The following is a 12908-nucleotide window of genomic DNA, read 5'->3' on the forward strand; positions in this document are numbered from 1 at the left end:
CCATCTTGTTGGTGATGGTTAGATTCTCTCTTGTTGTTGATGGTTAGATTCCCTCTTGTTGGAGATGGTTAGATTCCATCTTGTTGGTGATGGTTAGATTCTCTCTTGTTGTTGATGGTTAGATTCCCTCTTGTTGGAGATGGCTAAATTCCCTCTTGTTGGAGATGGCTAGATTTCCTCTGGTTTATGGTTAGATTCCCACTTGTTTGAGATGGTTCGATTTGCTCTTGTTGGTAATGGTTGGAGTACCTCTTTTTGGTAATGGTTAGATTCCCTCTTGTTGTTGATGGTTAGATTCTCTCTTGTTGGAGATGGTTAGATTCCCTCTTGTCACGGTGGTTAGATTCCCTCTCGTTGGTGATGGTTAGATACCCGCTTGTTGGACTGGTTAGATTCACTCTTGTTGGAGATGGTTAGATTCCCTCTTGTTGGAGATGGTTAGATTCTCTCCTGTTGGAGATGGTTAGATTCCCTCTGGTTGGAGATGGTTAGATTACCTCTTGTTGGAGATGTTTAGATTCCCTCTTGTTGGAGATGGTTAGATTCCCTCTTGTTGGAGATGTTTAGATTACCTCTGGTTGGAGATGGTTAGATTCCCTCTTGTTGGAGATGTTTAGATTCCCTCTTGTTGGAGATAGTTAGATTCCCTCTTATTGATGGTTAGATTCCCTCTTATTGGTGATGGTTAGATTCACTCTTGTCGGGGTGGTTAGATTCCCTCTTGTTGGTGATGGTTAGATTCCCTCTTGTTGATGGTTAGATTCCCTCTTATTGGTGATGGTTAGATTCACTCTTGTTGGAGCTGGTTAGATTCTCTCCAGTTGGAGATGGTTAAATTCCCTCTTGTTGGTGATGGTTAGATTTCCTTTCGTTGTTGATGGTTAGATTCCCTCTTGTTGGAGATGTTAGAGTCCCTCTAGTTTGTGATGGTTTGATTCTACCTTGTTGATGATGGTTAGATTCTCTCTTGTTGGAGATAGTTAGAGTCCCTCTTGTTGGAGCTGGTTAGATTCTCTCTTGTTGGAGATGGTTCGATTCCCTCTTGTTGGAGATGTTTAGATTCCCTCTTGTTGGAGATGGTTAGAGACCTTCTTGTTGGAGATGGTTAAATTCCCTCTTGTTGGAAATGGTTAGATCCTCTCTTGTTGGCGATGGTTCGATTCCCTCTTGTTGGTGATGGTTAGATTCTCTCTTGTTGGTGAGGGTTAGATTCCCTCTTGTTGGTGATGGTTAGATTCTCTCTTTTTGGTGATGGTTAGATTCCCTCTTGTTGGTAATGGTTAGATTCTCTCTTTTTGGTGATGGTTAGATTCCCACTTGTTGGTAATGGTTAGGTTCTCTCTTGTTGGTGAGGGTTAGATTCCCTCTTGTTGGAGATGTTTAGATTCTCTCTTTTTGGTGATGGTTAGATTCCCTCTTGTTGGTGATGGTTACGTTCTCTCTTGTTGGTGATGGTTAGATTCCCTCTTGTTGGTGATGGTTAGATTCCCTCTTGTTGGAGATGGTTATATTCCCTCTTGTTGGTGATGGTTAGATTCCCTCTTGTTGGAGATGTTTAGATTCCCTCTTGTTGGAGATGGTTAGATTCCCTCATGTTGGAGATGGTTAGATTCCCTCTTGTTGGAGATGGTTAGATTCCCTCTTGTTGGAGATGGTTAGATTCCCTCTTGCATGGCCCAAGTGGGGCATGAGTGGTACTTGCCACTTTTCAACTGGAACCTCTTCTACTCTATATGATGACGAGTTCCATGCTCTAGTCACTGTCTGGAGAAGGGGGTTTCTCTTGAATTTCTGTTGGATTTATGCTCCCTGGTTCTGGTTGCACTCACAAGGGCAAACATCTTCTCTACATTGACTCTGAACAAACCTTTCATACTCTTGGAGACCTTGAGCTAATCACCTCTTCTATTTTCCAGAGGCAAGTGTTCCAGCCTATGTAATTCGGGGAGGCAGTGACACAGTGATATTGTCGCCGGATTAGTAATCCAGAGACCGAGGGTAGTGCTCTGGGGACCTGGGTTTAAATCCCACCAGGGCAGTTGGTGGAATTTGAATTTTTTTTTGTAAAATCTGGAATTAGAAGTGCAGCGATGACCCTGAAACCATTGTTAATTCTCATAACAACCAATCTGGTTCACTGATGATGGAAAGAAATCTGTCATACTTCTTACCTGGTCTCGCCTACATGTGACTCCAGACCCACAGCAATGTGGTTGATTCTTAAATTCCCTCAGGGATGGGCAATAAATGCAGGCCCGGCCAGCGACGGCCTCCTCCCTCAAACGAATAAAGAAAACAAAAGGTAGGACTAACCACGTATCGACCCACTGACCTTACACCCAGAAATGACAGGACAAAGAAAACAACTGGACAATGTCTCTTTTCTGGGCTGCCTATTGCCCACACCCCCACCCCAACCACCCCCCACTCAGATCAAGAGTTGACCCTTTTGTTTCCCTGTACCTGATGTGTCATGATGGTGTTGTACAGTTCATCTTCCGGCTCCTTCTTCACTTTCTCTGCTGGCAGCTCCTCTCTCACTGCTGGATTATTCTCTTCCTCTGCTGGAGCTTCCCCTTTCTCTCCTGGGCTGTCAGCTCCCCCTGATGGATTCTCAGCTTCCCCTGCTGGGCTCTCGGCTCCGTCTGCTGGCCGCTCGGTTCCCCTTGATGGACTCCCAGCTTCCTCTGCTGGGCTAGCGTCTACCTCTTCTGGCCTCTCAGCCCCCTCTGCTGGACACCCAGCTCCCTCTGCTGGACTCCCAGCTCCCTCTGCTGGGCCCCCAGCTCCCTCTGCTGGGCTCTTGGCTCCTTCTGTTGGCCCCTCAGCTCCCTCTGCTGGACCCCCAGCTCCCTCTGCTGGGCTCTTGGCTCCTTCTGCTGGCCCCTCCGCCCCTTCTGCTGGAATCTCTTCCTCCTCTGCGGGATTCTGGTTTCTCTCTGCTGGAGTTGCTGCTGGAGCCTCCCCTCTCTGCGTCTGAGATGCCGCCCTTCCCACTGGAGCCAGGTACTCAACAATGTCCTCAGGAAAAGGGGAGCTGAGTTCAACTGTGGGGGAGTCTTCAAAGTCTGCTCGCTGGTCATTGAGGCGACGGCTCTGCGAATAGGCAATGAGGTCGAAGAACTCTTCCGTTTGCAGTGACGACATGGAGGGGAAAAAAGCTGCAAAGAAGGTGGAAGATTAGCAGAGTGGCATGAAAATATTTCAATTCAACTTCATCTCTCCAGCCTTCATAACATGTACCTCCATCTTTACAAATACACACATACATCCAAACCTACACATCCGTGTACATCCATACACATGCAGGACCATGTACACAGCCACGTCCGTGTACACATTGGCAACCATGTACACCTACACATCCATGTGCACCTGTCCATCCATGCACATACTGTCCCCTATACACATTGACAACCATGTATACCTTCACATCCATTTGCACGTATGTGTACGTCCATACAGATACACACCTATGGACATTTGCACATCCATATACACCACCACAATAATGCACCCGATCTTCATCTGTGCGTGTCCATGCATCCATACATATGTATCCCTTACGTTTCTCTTTGTCCAGAGGTGTTGAGGGCATCGATCTATATGCTCGACGGTCTTTGACCTTCTTACGGAAAGAGCACCGTTGGTCATTCAGACGTCTGCTCTGGACCTCCCACACCAGATCAAGGAACACCTCGCGGTCACTGAAGTCAGGGGTCAAACGTTTAGTCTGCAGAGCGAGAGAGAGAGAGAGACAATATGACATAGAGTGACATCCCACTCAGCCAATCCCAGCCAAGCTCCTGGCAGAAGGCAGCTCCAAAAACGGCCAATGAAGTGGCTTTTCTGCCATGCCCTGATTCACTAGGCAGGGAGTAAGGAACAAGAGGAAACATTGACGAGATGAGATGGCGTAGGGGAAGGAAGAGGCTCATAAAGACTAGCATGGACCTTTTGGGCCGAATAGACTGTCCCCTGTGCTATAAAATTCAATATAATTGATCCAGCCAGTAGGGATTGGGCTAGGGTTGCACCTATTTCATTCGGTGCCCTTACACTGTAGAATCCCTACAGTGCAGAAGGAGGCCATTCGGCCCATCGAGTCTGCACCAACCCTCCAAAAGAGCACCCTATCCAGGCCCATTTCCCCCCGTCCCACCCCTGTAACACCCCACCTAACCTTTGAACACAAATGGGCAATTTAGCGTGACCAATCCATCTTTAGAGAGAGAGAAGAGACCACTGTTCCCCAGTCTGACAAAACTCACTTGCGGGAATGGTGCCCAGGTTCTCCCCCGAACAAGAACCACAAGGGAGGATGGTGTACAAGGTAGGAAATTATGGGAGCTTGTCAGAAAGGTACAGCGATAATCATGTGGTCAGTATATGTGTAGACTGGAGTATATAAGACCATAAGACATAGGAGTGGAAGTAAGGCCATTCGGCCCATCGAGTCCACTCCACCATTCAATCATGGCTGATTTCAACTCCATTCACCCACTCTCTCTCCATAGCCCTTAATTCCTCGAGAAATCAAGAATTTATCAACTTCTGTCTTAAAGACACTCAACGTCCCGGCCTCCACCGCCCTCTGTGGCAATGAATTCCATAGACCCACCACTCTCTGGCTGAAGAAATTTCTCCTCATCTCTGTTCTAAAGTGACTCCCTTTTATTCTAAGGCTGTGCCCCCGGGTCCTAGTCTCCCCTGCTAATGGAAACAACTTCCCTACATCCACCCTATCTAAGCCATTCATTATCTTGTAAGTTTCTATTAGATCTCCCCTCAACCGCCTAAACTCCAATGAATATAATCCCAGGATCCTCAGACGTTCATCGTATGTGAGGCCTACCATTCCTGGGATCATCCGTGTGAATCTCCGCTGGACCCGCTCCAGTGCCAGTATGTCCTTCCTGAGGTGTGGGGCCCAAAATTGCTCACAGTATTCTAAATGGGGCCTAACTAATGCTTTATAAAGCTTCAGAAGTACATCCCTGCTTTTATATTCCAAGCCTCTTGAGATGAATGACAACATTGCATTTGCTTTCTTAATTACGGACTCAACCTGCAAGTTTACCTTTAGAGAATCCTGGACTAGGACTCCCAAGTCCCTTTGCACTTCAGCATTATGAATTTTGTCACCGTTTAGAAAATAGTCCATGCCTCTATTCTTTTTTCCAAAGTGCAAGACCTCTCACTTGCCCACGTTGAATTTCATCAGCCATTTCTTGGACCACTCTCCTAAACTGTCTAAATCTTTCTGCAGCCTCCCCACATCCTCCATCCTACCTGCCCATCCACCTATCTTTGTATCATCGGCAAACTTAGCCAGAATGCCCCCAGTCCCGTCATCTAGATCGTTAATATATAAAGAGAACAGCTGTGGCCCCAACACTGAACCCTGCGGGACACCACTCGTCACCGGTTGCCATTCCGATAAAGAACCTTTTATCCCAACTCTCTGCCTTCTTAGTCAGTATATGTGTCGACTGGAGAAACCAGATGGGCAAAGGTAACATAGGTGAGGAATTGTCTGCAGGAGAGGCACACAGACACAAAATGATAACCCTACTTCTCTCGCCACACATGCTGCAAGGCCGGCTGAGTGTTTCCAGCACTTTCTCTTTTTATTATGTGAGGAATTCATAGAATGCTTTCAGCTTAGGTTATTCCAATATTTCAACAGCACGTTCTGGCACCAATCACAGAGCAGGCTTTTTTAGAACTGGTATTTTGGAACAAGCTGGGGATTAATTAATGACCTCATAGTTCAGTCACCCCTAGGTAACAGTGATCATAATATGATTGAATTTTACGTTCAGTTTGAGAACGAGAAGAGTGGGAACAAGACTCGTAATTTGAACTTAAATAATGGGCAATTATGAGGGGATGAAAGTAGAGCTAGCGAACAATAACTGACAAATTCGGTTAAGTAATAGATCAATAGAGATGCACTGGCAAACATTTAAGAAAATATTTCCAAAGACACAAATTAGATATGTTCGAACAAGCAGAAAAAGTTCCAAGGGAAGGACCCACACAATCTGTGGTTAACTAAAAAACTAAAGATCGTGTCAAACTTAGCGTCACAGTGGCACAGTGGTTAGCACTTCTGCCTCACAGAGCCAGGGACCCAGGTTCTATTCCAACCTTGGGTAGCTGTCTGTGTGGAATCTGTACATTCTCCCCGTGTCTGCGTGGGTTTCCTCCGGGTGCTCCGGTTTCCTCCCACAGTCAAAAGATGTGCAGGTTAGGCGGGTTGGCCATTTAAAATTGTCCCTTAATGTCTAGCATTAATGTGGGCACCACGGTAGCATAGTGGTTAGCACAGTTGCTTCACAGTCCCAGGGTCCCAGGTTCAATTCCCGGCTTGGGGCACTGTCTGTGCGGAGTCTGCACATTCTCCCCGTATCTGCGTGGGTTTCCTCCGGGCGCTCCGGTTTCCTCCCACAGTCCAAAGCTGTGCCGGTTAGGTGGATTGGCCATGATAAATTGCCCTTAGTGTCCAAATAAAAGATTAGGTGGGGTTACTGGATTACGGGGATATGGTGGAGGCGTGGGCTAAGTAGGGTGCTCTTTCCAAGGGCCGGTGCAGACTCGATGGGCTGAATGGCCTCCTTCTGCACTGTTGAGATTACATGATTCTATTCCGTTCTGTGACTCTAAAGAAAAAGCATTTTATTGCACAAAGATACAGGTCAGTAGATTGGAGGAGACGTTGTGGCGCGAGGGGTAGTGCCCCCCCCCCCCCCCCCCCCCCCCCGGCCCCACAGCTGGACTAGAAACCCCAGGTTCGATTCCAACCCCGGACTGGAAGGTGAGTTCCACACTGTTCAACTGGCGGATAGTCAGCTCGGGAATCCTTTCCCCACTCGCCCCATTATTCCCCAAAGGGTGGGTGTGTGTGTGTGAAGATGCGCTGAAATAAAGTAGATTGGGCAGAACATACAGAACAGCAAAGGAACACTAAAATATTTATAAAGAGGAAAAATTTAGAGTACAAAAGGAAGTTAGCGAGAAATATACAAAGACAGATAGTAGGAGTTTCTGCAACCTCCTCAGAAAGAGCAGAGTTAACAAAGGGAGTGTTGGTCCGTCAGAAAGAGCGTCTTGGGAATTACTGATGGAAAACAAGGAGCTGGCCGATGAATTGCATCAGTCTTCACAGAGAGGATACAAATAACATCCCAGGAAATGAAAGGGAGGGAGAGAGGAACTCAGGAAAATTGCAATCACCAGGGAGGCGGTACTGAGCAAATTGATGGAGCTGCTGGCTGATAAGACCCCAGGTCCTGATGGACTTTATCCTCGGGTCTTAGTGGCTGGTGAAATAGTCGATGAGTTGGTTTTACTTTTCCGAAACTCCCTGGGCGGGATTCTCCCTGCGCCCCAGTCAGCAGCGGGATTCTCCGTCCCCGTAGCCGGCCGATGGGGGGGTTTCCATGTGGCCACCCCATGACGTTGGGATAACCGTGGGCATGCGTGCACTGCCGGTGAAGTGGAGGATCCCGCTGACAGAGAATCCCGTAGCCTTTATTCGGAAAAGATTCCGCTAGATTGGACAATAGTGAAAGTAGCTCTTTAAGTAAAAAGGAAGGGAGAAGGGGTGGGTTAGCCAAGTGTTCCACTCAGGACTGGACTCAAAGACCAGGGGGGTAGCGATCTTGATCAGCAAACGAGTGGCATTCGAGGCAGGGAGAATTGTTTCAGACAGGGGTGAGTTGGAAGCTGGAGGGGGTGCGAGTGGTACTTGTGAACATACATGCTCCGAATTGGGACGACGTGGAATTGATGAGGCGGATGTTAGGTAAGATCCCAGACTTAGAGTCACATAACCTGATCATGGGAAGGGACCTCAACACAGCCATTGATCCGGAATTGGACTGGTTAAAATCCAGACAGAGAGGAGGCCGGCTGCGGCAAAGGAATTGAAGGGTTTTATGGAACAGATGGGGGGAGTAGAACAAGAACACACATACAGTGCCGAAGTAGGCCATTCGGCCCATCGAATCTGCACCGACCCACTTAAACCCTCACCGTAACCCAGTAACCCCTCCTAACCTTTTTGGACACTAAGGGGCAATTTAGCATGGCCAATCCACCTAACCTGCATGTCTTTGGACTGTGGGTGGAAACCGGAGCACCCGGAGGAAACCCACGCAGACACGGAGAGAACGTGCAGACTCCGCACAGACAGTGACCCAGCGGGGAATCGAACCTGGGACCCTGGCGCTGTGAAGCCACAGTGCTATCCACTTGTGCTACCGTGCTGACCCATGGAGGTTTGCACGGCCGAGGACGAAGGAGTTTTCCTTTTTTTCACACGTCCACACTGGGTGGACCTACGGGCTAGTGTGGAGAGAGGGCAACGCCCGCTGTGGAGACTGGATGTGGGGTTGCTAGCGGACGAGGCGGTTTGTGGGCGGGTTAACAAGTCCATCCAGAACTACCTGGAAACAAATGATACGGGGGAGGTCTCTACAGCGACGGTCTGGGAAGCTTTGAGGGGGATTAATCTCGATACCGGCCCACAGAGAAAAGGTGGAACGGGCTGAGAGGGATAGATTAGTGGAGGAGATACGCCAGGTGGACAGGAGATACTCAGAGGCCCCGGACGAGGGGCTACTGAGGGAGTGGCTGAGGTTACAGGTGGAGTTTGGGCTGTTGACCACAGGGAAAGCAGTGGAACTGTTGAGGAAGGCAAGGGGGGCGATTTAGATGCAGTATTCCAAGGCGGGGGTGGGCGGGCGGATTGTTTTTTAAAAATAATATTTTATTAAGGGTATTTGAAATTTTTTATAACAGTAACAAAAACAATGACATCAACATGGTAAACTAAACATTCCAACCCCCCAGCCCAATCTTCACACACCTCACCCATACAACAACAATCCGTCCACGCCCCCCCCCCCCCGCCCCCCCCCCCCCCCCCCCCACCCCCCACCCCCCCGCCCTTGGAATACTGCATCTGCTGACATTTTAATTATCCCTGAGAAAGACGAGGAACGGCTGCCACCTCCGGGCGAACCCTAACATTGACCCTCTTAAGGCAAACTTTATTTTCTCGAGACTGAGAAACCCAGCCATGTCCCTAACCCAGGTCTCTACACTCGGGGGCTTTGAGTCCCTCCACATTAATAAAATCCGTCTCCAGGCTACTAGGGAGGCAAAGGCCAAGACGTCGGCCTCTTTCGCCCCCTGAACTCCCGGGACTTCTGACACTCCAGAGATCGCTATCTCTGGACTCGGCACCACCCGTGTTTTTAGCACCGTGGACATTGCCTTAGCAAAATCCTGCCCCAAACTCTCTGAGCTTCGGGCATGCTCAAAACATGTGGACATGATTTGCTGGGTTTCCCGCACCTCGCACACCTATCCTCAACCCCAAAAACCTTGCTCATCCTAGCCGCTGTAATGTGTGCCCGGTGGACTACCTTAACTTGTATCAGGTTAAGCCTGGTGCACGATGAGAAGGTATTAACCCTGCTTAGGGCATCCGCCCATAGACCCGCCTCTATCTCTCCTCCAAGCTCATCCTCCCACTTGCCCTTAAGATCCTCCACCGGAATTTCATAGAATTTACAGTGCAGAAGGAGGCCATTCGGCCCATCGAGTCTGCACCGGCTCTTGGAAAGAGCAACCTACCCAAGTTCCACACCTCCACCCCATCCCCATAACCTAGTAACCCCACCCAGCACTAAGGGCAATTTTGGACACTAAGGGCAATTTATCATGGCCAATCCACCTAACCTGCACGTCTTTGGACTGTGGGAGGAAACCGGAGCACCCGGAGGAAACCCACGCACACACGGGGAGGATGTGCAGACTCCGCACAGACAGTGACCCAAGCCGGAATTGAACCTGGGACCCTGGAGCTGTGAAGCAATTGTGCTACCCACAATGCTACCGTGCTACCTCCGCCTCCGAAAGCTCCTGGTAAATATCCGATACCTTCCCCTCTCCCACCCAGGTACTGGAGACTACTCTATCCTGTATCCCCCGTGGCGGCAGCAGCGGAAAGGCCGGCACCTGTTTTCTCAGGAAGTCGCGCACCTGAAAATACTTAAAACCATTCCCTGCTGGCAATTAAAATTTATCCTCCAAAGCTCCCATCTATAACTAGATCTGCCATCCTTCTAGTTCCTGCCCTCTGCCAACTCCGGAACCCGCCATCTAGCCTACCCGGTACAAACCTGTGGTTATTCCCGGACGTGTGGAGTATCGGGCCGGCGAGAACGGCAGAGGTGCCGTTACCAATGCTCCCAGACTGGTGTCTTTACGTGACGCCGCCTCCATCCGCTCCTCTGCCGACCCCTCCCCCACTACCCACTTCCTGATCATGGTTATATTAGCCGCCCAGTAGTAATTGCAGAAGTTCGGCAGCTCCAACCCACCCTCCCCCCCGACTGCGCTCCAGCAACACTTTCCTCACTCGCGGGGTTTTACCCGCCCACACAAAGCCCGAAATAATCTTATTCACCCACTTGAAAAAGGACTCAGGGATGAAGATGGGGAGGCACTGAAAAACAGAGATCTGGGGAGGACCGTCATTTTCACGGTCTGTACCCTCCCCGCCAGTGATATCGGGAGCATGTCCCATCTCTTAAAGTCGCCAACTGGGATAGGTTTAACTTGTGTCGTACCTCCCATTTCTGGGCCACCTGAATTCCCAGGTATCGAAAGCTCTTCCCTACCATTATAAGCGGCAGCTCTCCCAGTCTTTTCTCCTGTCCTCTTGCCTGGATCGCAAACATCTCACTTTTCCCCATGTTCAATTTATACCCCGAAAAATTGCCAAATTCCCCCAAGATTCACATTACTTCCCCCATCCCCTCCAACGGGTCCGAAATATACAAGAGCAGGTCATCTGCGTAGAGCGAGACCCGGTGCGCCCCAAACCCCCCACCCCCCTCCCCCGCACCAGGACTTTCCAGTTCCCAGAGGCTCTCATGGCCAATGGCTCTATGGCCGAGCAAACAGTAATGTGGAGAGGGGGCAGCCTTAACCATTCCTCGGTGTAGTTCAAAATACCCCGACCTCAGCCGGTTCGTACGCACACTCGCTACTGGTGCTTGATAGAGAAACCGCACCTAGTTAATAAAGCCCTCACCAAACCCAAACCTTCCCAGTGCCTCCCACAGGTAATCCCACTCCAGCTGATCAAAAGCCTTCTCCGCATCCATCGCTACCACCACCGCCGCCTCCTCTCCTTCTGAGGGCATCATAATAACATTTAGAAGCCTTCGAACATTGGCCTTGAGTTGCCTGCCCTTAACAAATCCCGTCTGGTCTTCCCCTATTACCCCCGGGACACAGTCCTCTATCCTTGTGGCCAGTATCTTAGCCAGCAGTTTGCCATCCACATTCAGTGGAGAAATCGGCCTGTATGACCTGCATTGCTCCGGATCCTTCTCCCGTTTCAGCATCAATGAAATCGAGGCCTGCGACATTGTTGGGGGGAGGACTCCCTTCTCTCTTGCTTCGTTAAATGTCCTCACCAGCAGTGGGCACAATATCTCTGAAAACTTCTGATAGAATTCCACCGGGTAGCCGTCAGGCCCCGGGGCCTTGCCCGACTGCATGCCCTCCAGCCCCTTGATTATTTCCTCAATCTCAATTGGGGCTCCCAGCCCCTCCACCAGGTCCTTGTCCACCCTCGGGAACCTTAACTGATCCAGAAATTGCCTCATCCCCTCCACCCCAGCCGGGGGTTCCGACACATATAATTTACTATAAAAGTCCTTAAACACCTCGTTCACCCCCACTGGGTCCAGGATAGTATTACCGTCTCTACTCTTTACTTTATCTATCTCCCTGGCCGCCTCTCTTTTCCTGAGCTGGTGCGCCAATATTCTGCTTGCCTTTTCCCCGTACTCATAGATCGCCCCCCTTGCCTTCCTCAACTGTTCCACTGCTTTCCCTGTGGTCAACAGCCCAAACTCCACCTGTAACCTCCGCCACTCCCTCAGTAGCCCCACGTCCGGGGCCTCCGAGTATCTCCTGTCCACCTGGAGTATCTCCTCCACTAATCTATCCCTCTCAGCCCGTTCCACCTTTTCTCTGTGGGCCCGTATCGAGAGTAATTCCCCTCTGACCACTGCCTTCAAAGCTTCCCAGACCGTCGCTGCAGAGACCTCCCCCCGTATCATTTGTTTCCAGGTAGTTCTGGATGGACTTGTTAACACGCCACAGACCGCCTTGTCCGTTAGCAACCCCACATCCAGTCTCCACAGCGGGCGTTGCCCTCTCTCCACACTAACCCGTAGATCCACCCAGTGCGGGGCATGATCCGACACTGCAATTGCCGAATACTCAGTATCCACCACCTTCGATATTAGCGCCTTGCTCAGAACAAAAAAGTTGATGCGAGAGTATACCTTGTGGACGTGTGAAAAAAAGGAAAACTCCTTCGACCTCGGCCGTGCAAACCTCCATGGGTCTACTCCCCCCATTTGTTCCATAAACTCCTTCAATTGCTTTGCCGAAGTCGGCCTCCTCCCTGTCTGGATTTTGACCAGTCCAATTCCGGATCAGTGACTGTGTTGAAGTCCCCTCCCATGATCAGGTTATGTGACTCTAAGTCTGGGATCTTACCTAACACCCGCCTCATCAATTCCACGTCGTCCCAATACTTGTCCATGAAACGATGAAAACCACCATGGAATCGGCGGCTCGTTTGCTCTGGGCTTCCTTGCGAGGGCTCTGTGCGCTCTGTCCAATTCCAGAGGCCGAGGGAACGCCCCAGCCCCCATCAACTCCTTCAACATGTCCGTCACATAGGCCCTCGCAACCGATCCCTCACAGCCTTCAGGGAGGCCAACAATTCTGAGATTCTGCCTCCTGGGCCTATTCTCCAGGTCCTCCAGCTTCTCCTGCATTCTTTTCTGGTGGTCGTTCATCATCCC

The 12908-nt window shown here is 50.0% G+C and overlaps 1 protein-coding gene across 1 annotated transcript in view; it reads right to left on the reverse strand.

The window, feature by feature from the left end:
• Positions 1-12908, reverse strand: part of LOC140390350 (uncharacterized) — a 209423-nt gene that overhangs the window by 56668 nt on the left and 139847 nt on the right. Inside the window, exons 4-5 of the mRNA XM_072475423.1 lie at positions 3568-3733; positions 2464-3161 (exon numbers count right to left, since the gene is read on the reverse strand). Of these exons, the coding sequence (XP_072331524.1) occupies positions 2464-3161; positions 3568-3733 (864 nt within the window). The remainder of the gene's footprint in view (positions 1-2463; positions 3162-3567; positions 3734-12908) is intronic.

Source organism: Scyliorhinus torazame, chromosome 14 (assembly GCF_047496885.1).
Source record: "Scyliorhinus torazame isolate Kashiwa2021f chromosome 14, sScyTor2.1, whole genome shotgun sequence".
Classification (NCBI taxonomy): Eukaryota; Metazoa; Chordata; class Chondrichthyes; order Carcharhiniformes; family Scyliorhinidae; genus Scyliorhinus; species Scyliorhinus torazame.